Here is a 25018-nt window from a genome sequence, read left to right as displayed (position 1 = left end):
GAAAAGATAGTGACTTAACATGCGTTTATTAAAATGAAAATCTTTGGATTATTACTTTAATTTTAACTTTCATTCATCACTTTATATTGATTGTAATGACATAGTCATGAAGGATTTTCTTAAAAATATCATCCCCCACACCGTTTTATGTCTTTTTAAATAAAAACATTTAGAGTGACCCATACTGGCTGCTCTACCTGTTGTTCTTTACATAGTTGGCAGTCTCATTTAGAGCACTGTTCATACAGAATTTGTAATCTTGAAAAGTCTATCTGGATCAGGGTGATCCAGTCCAATGTGGCATTGAAAAACTGGCACAAAAGCAAGATGGATTAGCTGATCCTGGATAGTAAAACATGGGATTTTTCAAATCCAAATCATTCTGATCTAGGCTAAACAGCTGGGCCCTGAGCGTTATGAATGTCTGTAACCAAATTTCACAACAATCCATCTCATAGTGATTGAGAGATTTCAATAAAAGCCACTTGTATCAGCCTCATGGTACAGCCAGAGAAGACTCAGGTGATCACCAAAGTCATAAAGATTGATCCCTTGGTGAGCATGAATGTACTAAATTTCATGGCAATCCATGGCAATAGTATCTTTGGCCTGTGGACCGACTGAATGACCTTCTTTGCCATCCCTAGAGTCAGCTATCTAAAAAGCTAAAACTTTTAAGTGTGGCGACCACTGTCAAACAGTCATGACACACACATGAGGTATTATGTTACCTTTAATATAATGTTACTACATTTCATGTTGACCTTTGCTTCTCAGGTTTCACTTTCTCCCGCAGTATCAGTAAAACAGTCGACAAAAGGATGTGCTAGTGTAACCTAATGCCTGACCTTTGACCCTTAACGTTCTACCTCTAACTCTGAAACTGGCCATTGCAAGAGATATGTGCACAGAATATGAATGCAAAGTAAGTGCTTCCATTTTGATGTATCAGCTGTCATTAATTTCATATTATCTATTTAATTTATGTAATTTCGCTATGTTATTGTCTTCACAAGGAGTGGTTAATTTCACATTCTTACCCAAAACCTATCCTCTGCTTACCTACAGGTCTGATTACAACTTAATCAAATCATCTTATCTAAATTCTGTATCAGCCTCTTAAGTGCAGGTTACCTTGTTACTTCATTGTATTCTCTAAATCTAGCCTTTTGTACATGATTATTCTATGGAGCAGTCAAACTGCCCTCTGTCTCCAGTACCTTGTTCTCCTGCGGGGTGAAGATGACAGTGAAAGTAGCAGACAGTCCTGGTGCAACCTTGCAACCTGCATCCTCTGGACCGACCACATGGAAATACTCTGAGTCCTCTAGCTCCAACTTCACTTGTCGTGAAACCTTGACAAAATAACATCCTACAAACGTTATGAAATTGCAAACCCCACACAGCAACAAACACGGACCCAGGTACACACAAGTGATGATTTATTCATTATTACTTGATGGTGTCTTGTACAAATTGCAGTGATAAATCTCCACCAATCCCCCATGACCTTTTCCAATCATTCTTCTCCCTGTATACACAACCCACACCCCATGACTCTCTCTCTCTCTCTCTCACACACACACAAACACACACACACTCACTCACACACACACACACACACACACACACAAACTTTTTCCACCTGCTTTGATCAAAGCTATGCTCAGGCTGAAATGTTCCTGTTGTTCCATTTCACAACTAATCATGACTGAAACATCTGTTCAGCAGCCATGTTGTTAGTGTAACTATTTATTTATTCGTTGCTCATTTACACACCTTGTCATTGTTGCAGAGAAGTAGAGGTAACGTGTAGGTCTGTGCAGGAGTGAAGTTCTGGAAGACTAGCTCAGACGGGTAGGGCTGGAACAGTGGATGATCAATATCCACCAAGGACAACTAAAACACACACACACAAACACACAGACACACAAAGCATAAAATAACTCTTTCCTAAAAACAAAACATGATACATGATTCGTAATCCATCCACCTGGCAGCTGTGGTATATCAAGATCCTGATTAAACAGCATGATTATGACACAGGTGTGTCTTGGGGTGGTCACAATAAAAGGCCTCTCTAAAATGTGCAGTTTTATCACATGACACAATGCCACACACGTTGCAAGTTTTGAGGGAGCGTGCCATTGGCATGCTGATGCAGGAATGTCTACCAGAGCTGGTGCAAGTTAACCGAATGTTCATTTCACTGCCATAAGCAATCTCCAATGACGTTTTTGAGAATTTGCTACACCTGTCAGATGGATAGATTAGAGATTATATTGGCAAAGTGCTCAGGAACACACATTTAAACAAATTTGAGAAGAGAATTTAACCAAGACTTTATAATATGTACGAGAAGATATGGCCTCTTGGAATTGACTTGAGTGAGTTTCATTTGTCCTCTATCATTGCCAGTCATAGAAAGAAAATAATACTGCTCTGTATATTAAAGCGTGCAATTTTGTGGCTCTCAGGATGACATAAAAAGATCCTTCTGGTCATTGCTCCCACTGGTCACCTGCAGTGGCCCACAGTGGGGGTTATTTGGATTCACATTAGCATATCTGACAAGTCAACAAAAATGTGAACAGGGTGAGATGCAAAAATGGCTCCTCCTAATTATGATGAGGTGGCATTTATTAATTTCATAGACATTTCACAAACTTTTGATGGTATTTTGCTCCAAGCCCCCCCTCTGTTAAATTCTGACTCTAAAAGTACAGAGCATTCAGTCACATTGGTTGCCCTTTGCCCATCAATTAGTGCCTGCTGACTAAGGGGAAGCAACTTTTGTACAATGTAAATGACCTTAGCAGACAGCACATGTTCTGAATGCAGGGGATTAATGATGAAATAATGAGATGTTTGAATGTTGGCGTCTTTTTTGTAGTTTCATCTACCCTTACAAAAAGTCACAAATATCCATTGTATTAAGATATATCTATTAATTCACATATAGTTTCAGTCCATTTGAGCTCACATCTGACTCAACTGACTCAAACTAAGTATGGTAACTGTGCTTCAGTGTGTGTCTACAGTACAAATGCTCCAATGTTACAGTAAAAGTACAGTTTCAGTACGACTGGGAACATTTTGTTAGAAGAAGTTTTATATACCTTATTATATATCCTTGTGGTCTGAAAGTCTTTTGAAGTGAGGAGACAGGTTGTCTAAATCAAATGTAGGTTTCAATGTATTTTTGAGTCTTAAATGTTACAGTGGACTCCCCAGGGTTTCATTCTCATGAAGATCAAAGTCAGCAGCTGAGGCCTCTCTGCAGATGGCAGTGATAATGGCAAACTCCTGTCCAACTTTTATCTTTTGCAGTAGGCTGTTGTCATTGTCAAGTTTGTTGCTGGTGGAATTGGAACAGTCCATTGTTTTTGTTTCAACCTCAAATAAAACAATGACATGTTTAACCGGTTTCATCATCCTAGTTATCTATGCCTATTGTAACCTTTCACTATCACTGCTACCATCTGCTATCATCTTTTTTTCTGGTTGTTTTTTTAGCTTTTAGCTATGGACATGTCACAACATTGACTGGCAGTTACTTTGTGATGCGTAGTCTTGCTCATGTCAAGCAGTTCCAGGATGCGGGGCTGGTGCATCTCGTTGGTGTTAGCCAGGCGCTCCTCTGTAGACTGCAACATTTCTTGGGTGTAAACAGATGGAGTCACCTGCAAACACACAGCAGTTCAGGCTATTAAGCTAACTGATAGCCTGTTTCCTGTCTCTTAATTCAGCAGTGATGAGGCACCACATCAAAGAAGACTGTTATCACTAAAGGAGAAAATGGGAAAAAGATAATGAGCACAAGAGCTGTAGACTGTCTCATTAAGGCTGTCAGCTATGACACATATGCACAGAGGCCTGCATTAAGAACATTTCCATGAACTGATTTCATGTGCTTAAGAGAGTGTCTGTAGTCTCTTCTTCAGTGAGGACGACCTGCAGCATTTTGTGGTTAATATCCTCTCCACACAATCCTCTGGCACCTCTTTATCAGAGCACCAGACACAAAGAAACATCTAACTGCACTTAGCCTATTTCAAGGTTAGGTCAGATGGATTTTAGCTTAAAATCTAAATGAATAATTTAGCAGAGGGGGTTATTGTATATACAATATTCAATAGCTGCCAGTTAGGTGTGTATCCATAACACACAACACTGTATTATTTAGTGACAACAAAGTTGCTCCTTAAAAGGCAAGCTGTGAGATAATGTGGCTTCTCTTTAAATGATGACAGAGCTTTGAATTTTGTGCTGTGGGATATAATTATTTCACTGCTTTATTTACCATTGATGCATTTAATTGTCCATCTCCATCTATTCTGATGGATAGGCGGTTTGGGGCGGTATCAGCAGTGATGCGGGCGCTGCACCGGACTGTTGTGGTGAAGAGGGAGCTGAGCCAGAAGTAGGGCTGCCATTAACGATTATTTTCATTGTCGACTAATCTGTCGATTATTTCTTTGATTAGTCGACTAATCATTTCATCAAAAAATGTGTTAAAATGTTGAAAAATGTCGGTCTGTCTCGCCCAAACCCCAAAAGTACGTCATCTAATGTCTTGTTTCATACTCACGCCAAAGGGTTTTAGTTCACTGTCACGGGAGAGTGTGTAAAGCTGCCAATATCTGAACGTAAGAAGCTGCAGTAAGAGTATTTTGGGGTACTTTTATAGTACTTTTCTATGAAAAATGACTCAAACCGATTAGTCGACTACTAAAATAGTCACCGATTATTTTAATAGTTGATTAGTCATCGATTAGTCGACTAATCGTGGCAGCCCTACCCAGAAGGCAAACCTTTTATTTATCCAATCCATCTATGTCCCAACCTTCACCTACGGTCATGAGCTTTGGATAGTGACCGAAAGAATGAGATCGTGGATACAAGTGGCCGAAATGAGTTTCCTTCGTAGTGTGGTTGGGCTCAGCTTTAGAGATAGGGGCAGTAGCTCCGACATCCAGAGGGAGCTATGGGTAGAGCCGCTGCTCCTTTGCATCCAATAGGGCCAATTGAGGTGGTTCAGGTATCTGATCAGGATGCCTCTTGGGCGCCTCCCTTTGGAGGTTTTCTGGGCATGTCCAACTGGTAGGAGGCCCCGGGGTAGATCCAGAACACGCTGGTGGGATTATATATTTAATCTGGCCTGGGGACACCTCGGGATCCCCCAGGAAGAGCTGGAAAGCATTGCTGGGGAAAGGGACGGCATGAGTACTTTCTCAGCCTGCTGCCCCCACAACCCAGCCCTGCATAAGCTGATGAAAATGGATGGATGGACGGACATATTACTGTCCAACTATATTTGTGTTGTTTATTACATTTACCATCAGACATAGAGGAATACAGAGGGCTTAAACTACTAAAGCAACTAAGAAATATTTAGATATTAGAAAATTCTATTGTCAAATTATTAATAAGTGTATGCACTGGCTTCGGTTTTATTATTGCCCAGACAATGAGGAAACCAGGTTTTGTTAGAGGATTAAAAATAAATTATCACCAAACTTTAACCAACTGTAAGGACAAATAATCACTTTTATGTGGATCATATTTATCCCTATAAAAAGTCTGGGCCTCAGTAAAGTAAAAGTACCTCCTACTCATGTCACCTACTCCAGGTAACGTTACAGAGACAAGCAGCTAAGTAGAGAGCAGAGGCCTAAAATTGCTGAGCTGAGGTCATTGCAACAAAGCACTGCACTCACATATTGATTTTTGTTCCCTATAAGAAGCCAAGGTAATTATTAGGACAATCTCTCATTTGAAGCAGCTTCTTTAACAGAATGGGACCATGTCCAAAACGTGGGTTACAGGAAATTGGGCCCCCTGATAATTCATGAGAAAAAAATGGTTTCAAGATCTGATTCATTTTATCTGGATACTTCTAATTCTGTGTGAAGTTACAAGATGTCATGACAGGGTATCCTCACCCTTTTTGGCTTGAGAGGCATCTCGCTCTTTAACCACTTCGTTCTTGGGGGAAATTGAATGGCTGTCATTTTGTTTTGAAGCACACATTCACCTGCAAAAAATAAAAGAGGCAAGAAAGAGAAGAGAAGAGAAGAGAAGAGAAGAGAAGAGAAGACTATGTGTAATTAATAATTAAAGAGCGCAAATTAAGGGCACATTTTATTCCAAATACGCAGTTTTAAAAAAGACGTTGCTTTTTCTTGATGTCATGCTAATGTAACGTTAGCTAGGCTATATATGCTAACAGTAACGTTAACTAGGTAACTAGAAGTTCTCGTCCTCAAAGCCTCTTCGATACTTTTAGAGGAAATTTGCTTTAAGCTTACTTCAAACTGAAAAAGTTGTCCGCGAAGTTAATTACGTATAATTACAATTATATATGGGCTTAACTGTTAGCTCATCCTGACCAACGTTAGAAAAAAGCCTACTTCGCATTACATTGCTTAGGTCCTCCGTCAACCCGTTGACTCGCTGTCACGTTACATTAGGCTGTTACATGTTTTCCAACTTATCCTGTTTAACGCTTCTCTTCCGTCACTTACCGTCACAATAAACTTACCAGTTAAACATGTTGTCTCGTTGCACTGACAAAAAATAATTAAGTATTAATCTACCACTCCTTTGGGTGAATAAACAGCGGCTTCACAACTTCGTTGTGGTTTGTCGCCCTGGCAACACACTCAACGACCTCCCAGTAATCTGTTCTGTGATTGGCTTGCGGTTGTAACACAAACTGGCTGCAAAGTGGTGCATTGTCTCATACAACACGTCTATTAAAAAGGGGAACGTTTTGAGGAAAATCGAAACTAATGCCGTTTTCTGAGGAGTCATCATGAGACAAAGGCGACTCTGAAACGTTGAAAAGAAAGAACTCCCTCAATTTGGCATCGTCTCTCAAAATAATCCAATTTCTTTAGGTGAGGGACTCTTCTTTACTTATCAGAGGAGTAGGGTGGCTGGGTTGTGACTTTTTTTTCAACCTCCCTAAAGCTACAAATATTTTTCCTTGAGCCTCCCTGAGTGACTGGTGCAAAATGCATGACTCTCCCTCCACCATAAATTAGTTATTAGATTTTTAAAAACGTACCCTTTGAAGTTTGAAAGTTTAAAGTTCACAGTTGAAGACAAAATCCTGGAGTTAAAAAAAGCCTTGGTTTTTCACCCTTGTCGTGCATGCTGCTTTATTAGTGTAAACGGTTTATTTTAGGCCACATTTTTAAATAAAATGACGAATAAAGTGATTTTGATAAAATAGTATCACTATTTTTTTTTCTGACACAGTTCCACTGCATATGATGTGTCCGAGGACAATTGGAAATATGAAAATCCAACAATAATTTCTGTTTTTACAGTTTCTGACTGTGATAAATGGTGTAATTTTGGCCATTCTTGCAAACCCAGGCAGGTTTGGAGGGCATGTTTCCTTGAAAATCTGCAGTAAAATAAAACAAAATACAACCATTTTAATTTGAATGCCTATCCCCTAAGCCAAAATAAAAAACCTAAGTCCAAGTGCTTAAAAATTGTTTGACATGCCTCCCCCTTTTTGCACCACCCCTTCCCCCCTCATAAGTACTGAACAGCCCCTTAAAACAATAAATTACATTACAGTCACAACTAACTGACCTGGTTCCTGTGAGTTCAAAGCTGAATCAGCCAAACTCTATGATCTAAACATAGGCGTTTTAATTGAGTAGCCTTTAAATAGGATTACCAGAATGTAAAAATATCCCATCACAAGTTGATGCTGAGCTGGTTTCAGTTGCTCATAGCCCACTGTCCTGTAATGTATATCTATAGCCTAAAAGTGTATTATATTTTAAAAGATAATAACATTTTGTAGCCTATGTAAAATCTTAATCTGTGAGATAAAGAGTTAAAATAAATGTGGTAAAGTAAATAGTAACTTCAACACTACCTCTGGCAGAAGTATAAAAAACAAGTAATCAAGTAATGTTCAAGTACCTACCTCACAATCAGTGTTTCAGTGAATATTTTAAGTATAATTTTAACTTTTTTTATGTTGTTGTTGTTGTTGTTGATGGGTTGATGTTGTTTTTGTTGTTGTTGTTGTTGTTGTTTTGGTTGTTTTATTTCAAGTATGATTTTAACACTTGTTAAATGTAATTTGTTACAGACAACTTGACCTTAAGTCACGTTCAAGCAGCTTGTCTTAGCCTTTTTCACTGATACCGAGATGTGGTTCATTGCAGACTATGAAAAATCCAACAATTAGTGAGATGGATAATCTATGGACACAGCTGAGGAAGTAATAAATATTAGACCACAATTAAAATAATAAAGAGAAACATTATCATATTAAATTATATGTCCCATCTTATTTTTATCAAACAACCTTATGAACGTTTCCCACTCCGACTCTCACTCACTCACTCACTCACTCACACATAACCAACATGAATTGCGCTCTGTGTGTGTGTGTGTGTGTGTGTGTGTGTGTGTGTGTTCAAGAGGGTCATTATAAGGACAAGTGAGACTACAAAGGGGATTTGAAAGCCCAGTGAGCATGATGACAGCGCAGGAATTCCTAATTGAGTCTACAACTTTACAAATCCACTTATTTATCCCTCTTGACTAACTGTGTTCATGACAGTTTTATTTGGACTGATATCTTACAGAGGTCACTAATCTTTAACCTAGATCATCACTGATTAATATTTTTCCCACGGGCTGCCATCTAGGAATGTATTTGTTTATGTATCTATTGCAGTATATTGTCAGTGACTGACAATATACAGTTATATTTGTATATTTTGCCCCACTGCTTAATGTGAGTAAATGAAATTGTAATGACATGTGAACCTCACATGAAAGTCAAATGCAATTCCAAAGCCTTCTCCACATTGCTAGGAACACAGTTAATTATGCTTTATTGATTTTTTTTTTTAAACTCTTCCACTGAATCCTGAAATTCCGAGAAAGAAATATGGAGGACATATAATCTCAGTGTCCTCCAGCCTTGGATATTTTCATTCACTTAGTGTTTTAAATCATAAAGCCATGAAGTGTTAACATGGAATGATAGTTTGCACTACAGAGCATACAGCGCAGTTTGTTTTTTGGGTTTTTTTTATGTTTCATTATACCATATTGGTTTATAGTTCTCTTGACTACAGCTGTTGGTTCTCACTTTTTGTGTTTCCTCTCACTTTCATTCTTTCCTTCTAACCCATGAGTCAGCACTTTGAATTGTTATGCAGCCTGTGTGTCTGTGTCTGTGTCTGTGTGTGAGGGAGAAAGTGAGGGAGGGAAACTACTTGCAGGCTACAACATGTTTCAGTTCAAACATATTAAGCAGTTTGCAGGTTCTGAGGTGTTTAACCAAACTCTGTGACTTGTAGCATTTATCAGTTGCTCATCCTATCGTTTCCCTCATCTTTGTGTTGGTCTTTCCCTCTGTTGCTCTCTCATTGTCTCTCCCTCTGTTCCCAGCCCCGTCTCTGTCAGTGAACGGATCAGTGAGCTGCCCAGCCTGGTAGAAAATAGGATTTACGGTCTTCTTCAGAGGGACCGGCATTCAACTTAGGTCCCGCCCCTTCGCCCCGTACGCAGTGACGTTGGCACGCGCCATGACCTCCGCCACTCCGTCCGCAGCAGCAGAGTCTCCATCAGCCGCTACATTATCGTCAACTCAGCACGGGAAGCGTCTGTCAAACACGACACAAACAGCATCTAATCAGTAGATTGGTAACGCTCATCATCAGATATGGAAGCGGCATCCTCCTCCTCCTCCTCCAGTCAGTGCAGGTAAGACCGATAAGGCTGGATGTTGGTGGACCGGAGTGAAATGAGCCTCACGGTTGTTAAGGCTACCCTGTAGTCTAATCATATTAAGAGGTATCCAGTGTTGTTTACAGCATAACGATTGTGTAATCAGTAAAGTGTACAATAATCATCTTGTTTTGGACTGTGCTGTTTGAGAATTGTGTAGAGAAGCCAATACAGTGACATGAACGCTTCATTCCGAGGATTAGTAGCATATGGGGGCTTTCCCTCCAGGATGACACCTGTCACTCTGACGTAATCGTGTGTCCCAGGTGGTATGTGGGCTATGTCGTAATTATAAAGTCTGTTATCTCTCTACATGAACAAATCCATTTTATTTAATTTGTAATGTTTGTGTCCGTTCACCAGTCTTGTGTTCCTGGTTCACTGACAGCCTCGGAGTTTAACATCCACTCAGGCTGGCCGAACTGGTTGGACGTGTTGAGTCTGCCAAATATGTAAAACACACAGCCTCTCTGTGCTCTCGTGCCTGGAACACAAAGTTTCGGCAGTACCACGGACAGCTCCGCGCGCAGCTTGCCGGTCCTGGAGAGCCCACGAGCTCACTTCCTGCTCTGAGTTTAATTTCTTACTCTGCTATTACATAATACATAGGCCTACGGTGCTTTCAAAGGCATGTGCTACCTGCCTGATCATTAAATATGACTTGACTGTTTGTTTTTTTGTTTTTGTTAGAAAAAGAAAAAAGGAAGCAATAAAACAGAGATATTTTTAAAAATCCACAAATTAATAAATAGGCACTAGTACAAAAAGAAAAAGCATCTGAAGAATAAAAACGCACAAAAATAAAAGTACAAAATACATTAAAGTTGCTTTTGGTAATTAAAATAGTATTCTACTCATTAAATATATGAAATAGCCCAAATATAATTCTAAAATGATACCTATTGGTTTAAAGGTATGACATATTTGGAAGTTTCGCTTCAACTCACTGAGTCAAATAGTTTTAAGTGCAAGAACAAAATCTTTAAATAACAGTGGAAAAAAACATCTCAAGTTAGTTTCATTAGTTGCAATGACTAATTTGACATTCACTCATTGTCCGTAACTGCTTATCCTCCTCCCCCTCCTCCAGGGGGGCTGGAGCCTATTCCAGCTGACATGGGGCGAGAGGCAGGGTACACCCTGGACAGGTTGCGAGACTATCACAGGGCTGACACATAAGTCGTTTTTAAATAGGAATTGTGCAAATTTGCAGAAAAGCCCAATCAGTTTTTTCAGCATTGGCAGTATAAAAACAAAATCGGGGAGTGCGGCAAAATGCCGCCTACCTACTTTTGTTTATACAGAATGCGCCTTTTTTGGGGCAATGGGGGGCGTGAGCAAGTAACACAACGTGTAGCTCACCGTGTCACGTAACCAGTGACGTGGGAGGGAAGTCGCGACTAGTCAGTCCTTAGGTGATTCTCTCGTAAATCGGCCCGTTCTTCACCATTCCTGTCATCTGACGGTTAATGGCCTCTTTGTCTGTGAGGGCAAGGAGGGCGCGCAATTCCTTGTCTCCCCAGTTGCTCATCTTTACAGTGTCTGTCAGGTTTGCGTTTCCCTCTTGCTACTAGCTGCTTGCTAATTCTTACTATCAGCTGTTTCCTGTTTATCCACCGCCAGTGGCTCGCACGTGCGGCGTCATCAACAGCTCCTCCCGTTGCAGAAGGCCACCTCGGTCTGTTTAAACTAAAAGGGTTCCGCCAATATGACTACCCCCACCTCGGTCTGTTTAAACTAAAAGGGTTCCGCCAATATGACTACCCTATGAGGCAGAAAATTGGACACCTCAGATCAATTCGCCAATCCGGCTCTGTGTGTCTAAACGCTCGCAGCTTGCCAGCAAAACGGCCCAACATTCGCGGAAAATCTGGCAGTGTAAAAGGGGCTTTAGAGACAGACAACCATTCACACTCACATTCACACCTACGGACAATTTAGAGTCACCAGTTAACTTATCCCAAACTGCATGTATCTGGGAGGAAGCTGGAGTACCCGGAGAAAACCCACGCTGACAAGGGGAAACAACATGTAAACTCTGCACAGAGGCGGCAATAACCACTTCACCACTGTGCCGCCCTAATTTGACATGTTTTGGTGAAAAATTATCATTAATGTATTTAAAGGGTAACTCTGGTCAAAATTAGAAGGTTTTAAATAAATTAAATTCACACAGTCGTCTTATGATCCACAGGTGTAAAAGGATGAGCTTAGCTTCAGTAATTTGCAGTTAAGGGGCATTGGGGCTGTTAGTTAACAACGGGGTATTTAAGTATTTATTTGTAGAATTATGGTGCTAAGTGTACAAGAACAATCTGTTTTAGTCAAACAAAATAAAATGCTACCACAGTTGTGGACAAAAAGAATAGCTAGCTAAAAAGTTAGCATCAGCACTTTGTATTAGTTATGTGTAAATTGTTTTAACAGCAGAGGAATTATTTGACCAACAAGATGCAAACTCATTGTCTTTTTGTTACCTTAAAATGAGCTGTTTATATCTACATCAGGTCCCCTGGAAGTGCGTCGGGCTTTGAAGTGATATTTTTTAGTGGCCAAACATTGGATTGGACCACTGTGTCATGCTATTGGGCCTAAAGGGCTTTTCCCCACAGACATTGTGAAAAACCTTTCTGAGCGTCATAATTCCTGTGAAATGACTCCTTTCACCATCAGGATTGGATCCTTTCGGTCCAATAACCTTTTAAATTCTGGAAGAGGTGCAAGATCAAATCATTTTATCCCCATTCAAGTTAGCAAAGGGCTTGTGTCAGTGCACTTGCACTATAGGCCCAATGATGCAGAAGATCTGGGTAATTTTACACCTGAAAAGTCAAACTTTTTTGGCTTCATGCGTAACTGAGCAACTTTCATAGGAATAAATGGGGCCCACCTCCAACACTGTATTCAGTTCTCTTTATACATCCATGATCTACATACAGAGTGAGTCCTCTTCCACCGAGTCACCATTTTGCTCTACAGTGGCCCAGGACAGACAAACCAAACACTGGCTCTAGATAAGGCCATTTGTGTTTTCGTGTTGGCCTCCATAGCTCTCCGACACTTGAGGCGCATGGGAGAAATCTCAGTTGGTTGTAATCTGCAACCCTTACTGCCATATAGCATTAAATCCTACACACCAGATCTTTAATGAAAGGAGCGTATATCAGAGGTTTAGCCATTGTCATTTTATCAATTGTTTAAACACTTTTCTTTGTTATTAGCTGTTAGTGTTTTCAGTCTAGTTGTCTATTAGTAAATTTAGCAGTAGGACACATCTAGAACAAAAATTTTCTTTACTATCTGCCTTGTTGATAAGAACATTTCAGTGACAATCATATCTAACATAGATTACAGCAGAATTACAGACACATGAATTGTCATCTTGTTTTTGTTACACAAGAGATTTTTATGGCTATAGCTACACATTGGACCCCTGCTGACATCTCCTCGTTTCAATTTCTTGGGGTTTATAAATCACTGATTACAAAAACAGGTTGTTCAGTTGTCAGGTTAAATGACCTGAATTGCTCTCTTTCATTCCCCACCTTTTGCTGGCACCGACAGTGAATCTGTGTATGAATCATCACACACCAACATGACGGCAGAAGTTATTTACAGCAGCCAACTGCATGTCTGCCTGGGTGTGAGTGTGGTTGTACGTTTGTGTGTAAAACTGCCATTACCACCTGAAGAATCATGTGAAGGGCAACCTCTGCAACTGACAGGCCAGTAATGCAGCCATACAACAATAGTGTCATTGTCAGTGCTTTAGAATGAATTGATTACCCGTCGGGTGTTTTGATAATTCTCCCACAGATTTTAGAGACTACAGAAATACACTTCTGCTTTGATAAAGTTTTAATAAAGTCACCACTCAGATAGCCAGTTGGAGCATTATTCATGTTCATCACTTTGACTTCACCCTGTCCCAGGTACCAACATACCTATTGCAATGAAAGATTTCCCAGCTCCTTTTTGAGCTTGAACCGAGTAAGGAAACAAGGGGAAAATGTGGGAAGATTGAACACCCAAGGGTAGCCTAATGTAGCTGTCATCTTAGATGGCAGCTCTAAAATGGGCTCAAAATCATCAGGCTCTCTCCTGCTGCAGATTGGTCTGGTAAAGGCTGCAGCCTGAAGTGTCATTGTGTTTTAATAAAGCTTGAGGCACAGAGGGGACATTAACAAGGTTATAGCTTTAGTCACAGCTTAGTTACTAGTAGAACCTGAAATAGGGGACAAGCAAGTTCAACTACCAGCAGGTTTTGCTGACACAACTAACAAAATGAAATCACTTTGCACTGCTGAAAGTGTCCTTGGCTTCTCAATCTATCCCTCGCTCCTCCACAGCGCCAGCCTCTCTCCCAAATATGGTCACTAATGGCAACAGCCAAGCCAAACTCATGGCTTTAGGAGTCCACAAACCAATGGGTGACATCTCAGTAGTTCAGTCCATTGTTTTTACAGTAGCCTATACCAGTAATATAATAATAATAATAATTTAAAAGCTATATTATACCTAGCAAAGTAAAAGCTTAAACTTCTGACAAACTTACACTTAAATTGAAGCTTTACCCGTGTTTAAGAGCTGTCTTGGTCACTGTCTGCTATAAACTAAATAGCATGGTAGTATGGAATTTCAGACACAGCACCAGTGTTTGTCCACTCTGGGATACTGTGGAACAACATGGCGGACAACATGGAAGAGGGGCCGCCAATATAAACAGCTAATTCCCGAAAACACAACGATTCTTAGTTTCAGGTGATTATATACTGATGAAAACATAGCTATGAATATTATAAACCATTTCTGCTAATAAATGGCTCTACATCCTACAAATTGGACCTTTGTTCACCAGTTATTGATTAGGTAACCACAGCTGGTGGTCCTTAAATTAACTACTAACATTTATCTCCGCTCTCTAACAGTCTAAAACTTAGCAACAGGCTAACGCTAGGTTAAGAGCACAGTTACAATCATATCTCCATCATGCGATCATAATCTTAAAATAAGACATAAAAATACTTACATTTTAGGTGACAGATAGCCGACTTCAATACTTTCGCAAGCCAGCAACGACCATATATCCATGGCAACGACGGCGTGCCGTGCGCATCACTTTTTAGTGTCCCCTGGAAACAGTTTCCGTTGTGTTGTGAGCTTCTTGCAGCACTTTAAAATGCCGCGCATGTGTTGTTAAATTCATGTTCTCGTTTGTCAAGTCGGTGGAGATGTTTTCTAAATGTTGCGTGTGTGTGGTCCAATGGTTGTTATCGTGCGTCGTCGAGTTGACGTTTTCGTGTGTCGTCAAACTGATGTTTTTGTGTGTCGTCAAGTTGGTGAAGCTGTTTTGTAAATGCTGCGCATGTGTTGACAAGTTGGTGAATATGTTCATTTGCTTGTGTTGCATCTGTTTGTAGCACATTGATGGCCTCCATAGTGATTACTCTTAATTCTAAACATGAGACTGATGTTGATGAGTGTTTATGGTGTTTATTCCTCTGTGACCATTATGATGATGGAACTTGCTGCAATAACACAGACATGCAGCTAACTTTTCTCTCTCAGAGCTGTGGTTTAGTAATATTTCAAATTAATCAGAATTATTTCCATTATTTTCAGATACAGTTATGAAGAGTACAAAGAGACAGCAGACTGGCTGCTGGCCCACACAGAGCAGCGTCCTAAAGTAGCCATCATCTGTGGTTCAGGCCTGGGCGGTCTGGCTGATCTGTTAACTGACAAGACTGTGGTTCCCTACAAGGATATTCCACATTTTCCCACCAGCACTGGTAAGTTGTCTGTGACAAATTGCTTTTTATCTACAACTTATTATAAGTGGATGGAAACTGAACATGAGCTGGTCATACTGTGCTGTGCAGTGTCAGGCCATGCTGGTCAGCTGGTGTTCGGGAAGCTGCAGGGCCGTCAGTGTGTCTGCATGAAGGGGAGATTCCACTTCTACGAGGGCTACAACATACACACGGTAAGCTTAAGTATATAAAGAAAATGAAAAACTGCTTATGGTACTTTAAAAAATTAGTGATTTATTCCAAAGTAAAGTTCCAAAGCTACACTCAGAGTTACAAATGTGAGCCCTATGGTTGTGCTGGAGGAAAAGTCAGGGAATCACCAAAGTTGTGTGAGTCATCATCTGTCTACCACAGTAAAAATAATAATTATAACAATAATAATAGATAAGAGACAAAACCAAAAATTGACAGTGTCAAGCACAGCATTTTAACCAACACTGATTATTATTCAAGTCTTGGCAACCAGAGAATAACACCAAACCTGCAGAGCTCCGTCCAGAATAGCAGAATAGACGCAGAGACCTCTACACTACTGGTGTTTGTAGCAGAGTGTAAATATGAAGTGCTCCCATTGCAAAGAATTAAAAGATAGGCACACCTCAGGAAAAACACTTTTCTGCTGCAACTGCACTTGTCGCCATCTTCCAGGTGTTTTTCTTGAGTGCTAGTAGAGGTTCTTTTTCTTCCTTTCGCATTTAACAGCAGACTAGAACACTTGTAGGCATGCTGCCCCACAATTAATGCTATCCCGGTACCTATGGTACTGGAGAAAGGCAAGAATTGTTACGTTTTCAGAACTTTGGCATTGATTTGGTACCCATAGTAGTTCCCATGACATCCCAGTTTGTATAATGTTTTTGCCAATCCAGTATATACTGAGATATTTCACAGGATCACTGAAAATTCTGCCCTGCTGTACCAAGGAAAAGTCAGCACATCTATTGTCAATCCAGTTAATAGTTATATATAAATATATAGATATTTCAGTGCAGACCAAAGTGGTGGATCAACCACTATTGCCATCCATGCTGCCAGCATGTTTAAAAACATTGTAATGTGTTGATCTCAGAGTTACGTTTTGGACTTGTCTACTTTGGTATATGCTGGAATTACTTAAATAATTAATGAATTCAAATGAAATTTGAATGATATCCATGTTAATGCTGTTTGGTGCAGAGATGCAGACATAATTATTTGTTGTACTGTGACTTGCTTTGTGAGCAACTTTCTGTCTCAGTTTCGGTCATGAGCCAACTTGCTTCGACATTTTGAAACCTTGCTGATGTGAATGATATACTATACAGGGTAACTGAACTAAAGCTGGCAGTTTAAACTCTGACTTTGTCAGTCACTTTGAGAAAAACATTTACAGCGTGAGTGTATGGAGGCCTAATCTTTAAACTTTCAAACACTGACTTTGTTGTTCTTGTCACGGAGGGTGACTCTGCAAGAAACAGCATTCATTTTGTGCAAGATCTTTTTAAGTTCCAATTATAGCATTGGCCTAGTGATAATTGTAGATGCAGTATTTGCATCTAGCATTCATATCCAACTGCCTTTAAAATGTATTATTTTTGTTTTGTAAATGTAACAGCTTTAAATCCAACACCTCAGACCAGACTTCATTTCATATATTTTTACATCTCTGTCAGAGAAAACTGCTCTAAGAGACGCTTAATCTTTATCTCATCCTCGATCATGATTTTATAATTTTCTAATATCAAGTTGTGTAAACTTGGAATATGACAGACAGACCACAGTAAAGCTCCCAACTTTGGCTAACAATTTACTGTGTGTGATGAATGATCAGCTGCAGAATTGTGATGACAGTGAGAAAACCACTCGGTGTGTCATATTGTCAACGTGGGAGCGGCCTTTGACCTGTGGAGACACCGTATCCTGGTTTTATTTATTTTATTACCAGCTGTGATGTTCCATCTCCACATAAAATGATCCATATAAGCCCACTGGATCATAAAATTCAGTTTCATACATGCAGCAATAGAAAGCCAGATGCATTATGACCCTCCTGTACCTTGTTGGGACTTTAGACAGTGATATAATGTATGAAACGCCTGAATCACCATAAACTGAGCTGAACTAAAAAAAATTTTTGATTCCACCCAAGCCAACTGAGGTACATTTTCACCACAGTATTACATAGATACATTCTTGGCAAACTAAACAGAAAATCGGTTGAGATTAAAATTAGTTTTTATTAGCCACACCAGCAGCGTTGCTCTGTGTATAGCAATTTCAGGCTGTCGGTCGTTTTTGTGCCTCTGTGCCAGAGACATTATGTTTTCGGGTTGTCTGTGCCACTCTCGTGAATGTGATATCTTAGGAACACATTGAGGGAATTTCTTCAAATTTGGCACAAATGCCCACTTGGACTCAAAGATGAACTGATCAGAATTTGGTGTTCACTGTGACCTCACAAAACACATTTTCATGTGACGAAATTCCGACAGATTTCACACAAATGTCTAACAGGATATAATGAGGAACTGATGACATTTAATATCCAAAAGGTCAAAGGTCAACACCACTGTGACATCATAATGTACTGCAAAAACATTTTTTCTGGCCATTACCCAATGCCATAACTGAGGAACAGAGATGGAGACATAGATACCATTTGATTAATCATATAGCAGTGGCTCCTAACTGGTCGGTCGCAGTCCAGAAGTGGGTCGTGGGTCCATTCTGAATGGACCACAAGTGACTTGCAAAAAACAAACTTCATTATTAAGTACAGTAAAGTTCCAGAACAAAGCTTTAATTTATTATTTACATTTAAGTGCTGTCTCCTGCTGTGGAGATAGTGACTTACAGACAGTTACTTGACAGACACAGCAAACTAGCTCAACGACATGACCAATCTCAAGTATGACACTGAATATATTAAACTGTGTGGACCTTGAAATTATGACTAAGGGGAAATCTGGACCCCAGGGCTGGACCAGTTTGGAACCACTGTCATATATTAAATTTAATGGTGTCTCAGTGAGATGGGTATTGTAGTTTAATTTATCCAATACTTTGCTCTATGGCCAAATACCTGTATAGCCTAAGTGAAGACAAAGCCATCAGCTTCAGCTGTACATTGTGGTTAATGCTAATTAGCAAGTGTTAGCATGCTAGCACACTAAACTAAGATGGTTCACATAGTAAACATTACACCAAAATGCAAATGCCGAACAGAGGCATCTAAATGCTGAACATGAACATGTTAGCATTGTCATTGTAAGCATGTTAGCATTAGCATTAAACTCAAAGCACCAAACCAGCACCTCTTAATCTCTCTCGCTCTTAATCCTGTCCTCATTTAAGTTCTGTCTGTTTCAGTGTGCCACCCAAGAGCCTTTTGGCAAATAATTTGATGCAGTTAACCTTTTATTAACGTCTCCATGCTACAGTGTAACCACAGACAGTCCTGCTTTACATATGCAGCCACAAGTCAACTTAGAGCATATTTCCCTGTGATAATGTGCAAAACTCATATCAAACAGACCAATGTTTCAAAATGACAGCTCTGACCTTATCAAGAAACTGGGGTACATGAAAATATTTCTGCACTAACTAGCAAAACACTTTAACAGGCAATTTAAGCTTCAGAGAAATGTGAAATAGAAAAAGCAATTTCCAAATGTGACTGCAGTGAGAAGTAACAACAGTAATTTATGGGCCATCGGCTGCCATATAAAGGTTAGTACAGAACCACAACTGTTTCAGACATGCACAGTTCAACAAGAACCCATAGTCATAAAACCCCTCGAGTCTACTGACATCAGTATGTGCAGACGCTGTCCCTTTTTAAAATATTGGCTTCTCATGTGATGCGTTTTCTCCTCCATTGTTCCCAGGTGACCCCCGTCTTGTAACTCCCCTTTGTAATCTGATATGCATCAAAACAATAAAAGAACAACAGTATCTGTCCCTAAAGCAGAGCATGTCTGTCCCTCCAGGTGACGTACCCGGTGCGAGTCTTCTATTTGCTGGGTGTGGAAGCTCTGATTGTGACAAACGCCGCAGGAGGGCTCAATGACAGCTACGATGTGGGAGACATCATGCTCATCAAGGATCATATTAACATGCCTGGCTTTGCAGGGCAGAACCCGCTTTGTGGGCACAATGATGAAAGGTATAGCACCAACACCAGGGCAGGATTATGAAAGTGAAACATACATCTGTCTTTTTGCTGTGTCACATTCATTCTTTTCACGTCTCCAGGTTTGGAGTGCGCTTCCCTTGCATGTCGGATGCATATGACCGTGAGCTGAGGACTCTGGCCAAGCAAACAGCAGAGGAGCAAAACTGCGGCAGCTTCATGCAGGAAGGGGTGTACTGTATGCTGGCTGGACCGACATATGAGACCATTGCAGAGTGCAGAGCCCTGCAGATGCTGGGGGCTGATGCTGTGGGTTAGTACAGCTCTCTCGTGCTCACTTAAAAGGATACTGATGTGTTGTAGGACAGCCTCTCAACTCAACAGTGCATTTACAACAGCTTACTAGGGATATTTCAATCAATATGAATTCATTATTCAAATAAGAACAGATAATGCTCTCTGATATAGATAGAAATAGCATTTGAAATTTTTGCAGTCGAATTTCCCCTGGAATAGAAGCAGGGTTGCCGAAATGTCAACAAATAGACTATAGGTGTGGGTAGTTATGGCTTCAGCATTCAAAAATTCCACTTTATTTATCCTCAATAACCTTTCAGCAGATGTGTTTGGCAGTGCAGGATAAAGCTTGGCTGGTGTTGCATTTATATTTTTATGTCATGAAAGCTGGCACCTCACCCTAAGAGGTCTTTTCAGAAGTGTGTCAACTGCTTTCTCAATTTGTTTCATAGACACCGCAAAGCAACTTTTATCTCATCTGGACCCCCTCCCGTTGCATTCATAACCTCCATTCTTTTTTTTTCTTTTTTTTTTAAGTCTGCAATAGATCCAGTTGGTATTTGTGAGAACACCCACAAAGCGTCACATCTTTTTATGCCGCTGGGTAAAACAAAGCATTTGCTACCATGCTACAGAGTTGTTGTGTAGGAAAGGACCGTTTTCCCCCTCATGGACCATAACCCTTAGCTATGACTGGATACCAACATGACCCAATGAGCTATTATGGCCTTATTTATTATTATCTCTCTCATATTTTTTGCCATAGACACTGTTATTTGGGTGTCTTCCCAATTATTTACACAGCCTTTGTATGGCCCAATGCAAACAGTCCAACTGTCTCTGTGTCTGTTTTCCAATGTTTAAACCTCCTGTTTTATTTCCGCTACTCATTTATGGCTTACTTTTCTCTTTTTTCAAAGGTGGGGTTAAAATACAAATTATGTTTTGTTATTTATTTATCTGTGTTTGTATTTTGCAGGCAGATAAACCTACACATGTGAAGAGTATATGCCTCTTTTAGAGTCCCAATTTTGTGAAAGTACAATACTAAATCACAGGATTGTCCCTTTTATCTTGTTAGTCAAATGGGATTTGGCTGTTCAATATGAATATTTGACTATTTTTCCCTTTTTCTCCTACATATTTATTAAGCAACTTTATTGGACTGTCAGATTTTTTAACCGAGTTCAGCGAGACGTTCAGGGGGACAGCTACATTCACATTACATAGCAAACAAGCCAAGTTAGTGCTCTGAGCTAATGCATGATAACAATGCTAAGATCAGAAATGTGCAACAACATTTTTTTGCCAACTCTAGATGTTAGAAAAAGCAGAGACTGTATAGTATTAAGTTGCTGTGAGCACCTCTAAGCAGAAGGCAAAAGATAATGTTATCTTAAAACCTGACCGTGCAAAGCCTCTCTTCATCTCACAGCTGCATACGTCTCACTCTCCCTTGGTCCGTGTCCGCAGCTGCCTGTACCCGTTGCAAGACATCTTCACCAAGCTGACAGGATGACTTGACGTAGTGTAATGATTTCACTCCTGAGAGCAGTGTGAAAGTGAGGAATGCTGACTCTGCAGCTACAACATTTCCCCAGAAGGACACTGCGCACTGACTGACAAAAAAAACAAACACAAGAAACAACTGCTTGACTTCTAAATGAAATCTGAGTTGACTGAGGGGGCCCCCAAATGATGATTCCAATCCTCTACTTTCAGGGAGCAGCCCTACGGCTCCTCCTCTTATGATTAGTAGTATTATTATTGTTACACTCATGATTAATCAGTGCACCTGAAAAAAATACTTTCTTCCCTCTGTCCAGGTATGAGCACAGTGCCAGAGGTGTTGGTGGCTCGTCACTGCGGCCTGCGTGTCTTGGGTCTGTCCCTCATCACCAACAAGGTCGTGACAGATTATGAGAGCAGTGAGAAGGCAAACCATGAGGAGGTGCTGAAGACCACTGAGCGCAGAACCCAGGACCTCCAGAAGCTCGTCAGCCAACTCATCACTAAGATCTAGTACCTTCATCTGAAATCTGCTGACAAAAAAAAACATCCAGCCTCACAATGAAGTCACCGGTGACTAATCATAGCTTTGAACAAAGGTAAAAAAATGTAGGTGCAGATGGTGAACTGGTCAGGTATGGATGAGTTATTATTTACTTGGGTATTGTATTGGCTATCGTGGTTATCTGGTGGAGTGAGTGATAGGGTTTTAAGGTGGAGGGCAGATTAAAGAAAAACATGTTGTCAATATGGTACTTGTGATAGACTGCAGCATTGATGATTTATGACAACATTGTCTAGTTTGCAATTCAGTGCTATCACAGCAAAACTTTCACAACCCTGGATCCAGTCTCCATGAATCACATTCATGCCGACTTTATATATATCTGACCACTAGCTAAATGTGTTCTTCAGAGGTGTAAAATCTATAAACTGGAAAAGCAACAATTGGCCTAATGTAAAAGTTTTAATAGAAGGCAATGACTGGCTTAGATTTTATTTAATTTTTTTGACAGTTTTTGGTTTAGCACAGTCCAATCATCTAATGTTAATTAGCAGAGGATTCTGAACAACAGGATCAAGTGTTTCACTACCTTGCTTTTTGAGAATTTCAGATACATTTCACGACAAGCGTCATGCATCCCTGTCGCCTGTTGTTTGTTTGGTCAGAAGAATACACCTGTAACCACACCCAGCAGTGATGTCATGGTGTACCAACACACCCTTGAGCAAACTTTACATCAACGCAGCAAAGTTAAACCACTGGAGAAAATAAAACAAAACATAATTTTCAAGTAAAGTTGCTCTGTAACAACAAGTGTCGTGCTTGAATCATGAGACTTGAAAACCAGACTGAAGAAATGTTGTGAAAGTAGTGTTTGTTGGGCGTCTCTCCAATCCGTAGTTGACATATTGACTTTTGTTGTGTGTTTAAATTCAAATCCAGATTATTGTGGTGACTACTTACGATTACAGTATAACATTCTCTTATTTAAAAATGACCATGTTCTCATATATCCCAGATCATGGATCAATAAATGTAACAGGAATACAGCTGTGGCTATTGTACAACCCCCACTGGTATGTATTTCTATCCTGCATTGGTGCTGCAGGGTTGTTTGGGATTTCCCTTTACATTACTACCTGTTAAGGCTGGAGTGGCAGCATACAACATGACTGGGACCTCTCTGATGGCTGAACTTGTACTGTATATTTGAGTGTGTCTAAACAAAATCTTCAGTGTAAGACACGACTGTTCATTACTAATGACTCCTAATGGACGCATCAAACCTTTACAGATACAGTGATGATTGTGTCATGGTTAGTAGTTATGATCACTGGGTAACATCTTCAGCAACATGTTTTTTTGTTTTATTTCACCTCATCTTTAGTCATTTGTCTATGATTAAGTCCCGTAGAGTGATTTATACTTACATTTGTTATATGAATACATGCTGTATGTCTTCTTTGCCTTTAGCAAGAGCAATGTATGCACCCACCACCTATGAATGCGTAGCTGCTAGCTTAAAGGGACAGTTCACCTCAGCATCAAAAATACATATTTCCCTCTTACCTGTGGTGCTATTTATCAGTCTACATTGTTGGAACAAGATGGCACTTTGCTTGCAATGCTTAAAGTGTATTTTTTTGCCACTCTGAGCACCACAAGCCGAGTTCCATCTAGACACATGATATTGAAGAGATGGCAGATGTCTCTATGGTCGATACCTCCAACACTCAGCAGCTCACACCAAAACAATCTCGACTGATAAATAGCACTACAGGTCAGAGGTAATGTATGTATTTTTGATTTGGGGGTGAACTGTCCCTTTAAGATGTACTCGAAGATATTTCAGACGACACTGTGCACTTATGCGTTGGCCTTGACATGTTGGTGCAGGGATAGAGGACACGGCCAGTTCCTTCTCCAGCAGTGTCTTAGAAGTGAATCTACATTATAATAGCTGCTAAATAGAGAACATATAGAATAACTCTTGTAATCAAAAAGGATCACTGGGAGTAGCTGGCATCTACATTCCTTTATGTGTGATTGCTTGTTAATAATGATGTACAATAAATACTTATTTAAGCTATAAATCAAAGTGAGTATATTTACACTGCACTGTGAAATCAGAGTTTATTTTTTAAATAGACAAATCACTTATTTTAATTATCTAATGTATTTATTGATGAAAAAATATGATGAAATGGAAATGACATGTCAGTCCAAAGCCTTGTCGGGTATCCATTGAAGAAGGCAGTGAAGTTTTAGCTGAATCAGTGTCTGAGAAGCCTGTCCACAATATAAGCACAATGTAATCTGAAAGAAATCAAAGGCTAAGTTGGTGAAGCAGTAGGGATGTATGAAGGTTTTTTTCTGGGGTGGATTGCATTTGGATGCATTTTATTTGTACAACAAGAGACCACAGCACTGTAATATCAGGGAGAGCTATAATACCTCGGCCTGCAGTTTTCAATCTGGAACCTGCTGCCAGGTCCCCTTGACCATCTCATTCATTAAAGCTGCAAAGGCCCAAGAAACCCTAGATCAGCAGTCCACCTCTTAGGCCATTTGTATCAGGCTTTACATCAAGATGGTAATGGAAGTCTTAAAGGGGAATTCCACTCAGAGTGAAGCCTGCCATCATCAAAATGTAAAATCTGGATCTGCTCCATACACAATAAACGGGGAAATTTACATACAGTTGATTCATTTTAAACAAGCACGATCACTCTCACTACTTTCCTGTATGGGCACAACTCCAAATTTTGCATTTTGCTTCTTTGTTAGTCTCCTAATGTCTGGTTTGTGAAGTCTTCCGCACCTTTGTATATCCTAGACTAAATAGTAACTATATATTTTATGCTCAGTTGACTCATATTTACTGTATCCAGGTCTCAGGTTAGAACCAAATTCACCAAAAGGATAAATCTACTATGTCTGTTTTGATTTATAATTATTTCTTTTCATACCAAATGTTGCTGCTGTCAAATAAAAACTTGCAGATGA

The 25018-nt window shown here is 40.0% G+C and overlaps 2 protein-coding genes across 7 annotated transcripts in view; one reads left to right on the top strand and one right to left on the bottom strand.

Annotated features, from left to right (window-relative positions):
• Nucleotides 1-14884, bottom strand: part of hydin (HYDIN axonemal central pair apparatus protein) — a 121826-nt gene extending 106942 nt beyond the window's left edge. For 4 of the 5 annotated variants that reach the window (XM_050073039.1, XM_050073043.1, XM_050073042.1 and 1 more), the window contains exons 1-5: nucleotides 6545-6655; nucleotides 5946-6037; nucleotides 3558-3683; nucleotides 1780-1899; nucleotides 1221-1355 (exon numbers count right to left, since the gene is read on the bottom strand). In XM_050073039.1, the coding sequence (XP_049928996.1) occupies nucleotides 1221-1355; nucleotides 1780-1899; nucleotides 3558-3683; nucleotides 5946-6014 (450 nt within the window). In that variant the 5' untranslated portion in view covers nucleotides 6015-6037; nucleotides 6545-6655. Of the gene's footprint in view, nucleotides 1-1220; nucleotides 1356-1779; nucleotides 1900-3557; nucleotides 3684-5945; nucleotides 6038-6544; nucleotides 6656-14806 lie in introns of those variants that run through there. The other variant, XM_050073040.1, reaches the window with a different exon arrangement.
• Nucleotides 9570-25018, top strand: pnp6 (purine nucleoside phosphorylase 6). 2 transcript variants are annotated; one of them, XM_050073045.1, is made up of 6 exons: nucleotides 9570-9753; nucleotides 15400-15569; nucleotides 15660-15763; nucleotides 19559-19734; nucleotides 19824-20014; nucleotides 21825-25018. In XM_050073045.1, the coding sequence occupies exons 1-6, from the start codon at nucleotides 9713-9715 to the stop codon at nucleotides 22019-22021; spliced, it is 879 nt and encodes a 292-aa protein (XP_049929002.1). In that variant the 5' UTR covers nucleotides 9570-9712; the 3' UTR covers nucleotides 22022-25018. The 2 variants fall into 2 exon arrangements, with proteins under 2 accessions (XP_049929002.1, XP_049929001.1); XM_050073044.1 differs by lacking the exon at nucleotides 9570-9753 and adding an exon at nucleotides 15012-15154.

This window comes from Epinephelus moara, chromosome 20 (genome assembly GCF_006386435.1).
Source record: "Epinephelus moara isolate mb chromosome 20, YSFRI_EMoa_1.0, whole genome shotgun sequence".
Taxonomy (NCBI): domain Eukaryota; kingdom Metazoa; phylum Chordata; class Actinopteri; order Perciformes; family Serranidae; genus Epinephelus; species Epinephelus moara.
The sequence above is the reverse complement of the archived record's forward strand: the minus strand, read 5'-3'. Positions and strand labels throughout refer to the sequence as shown.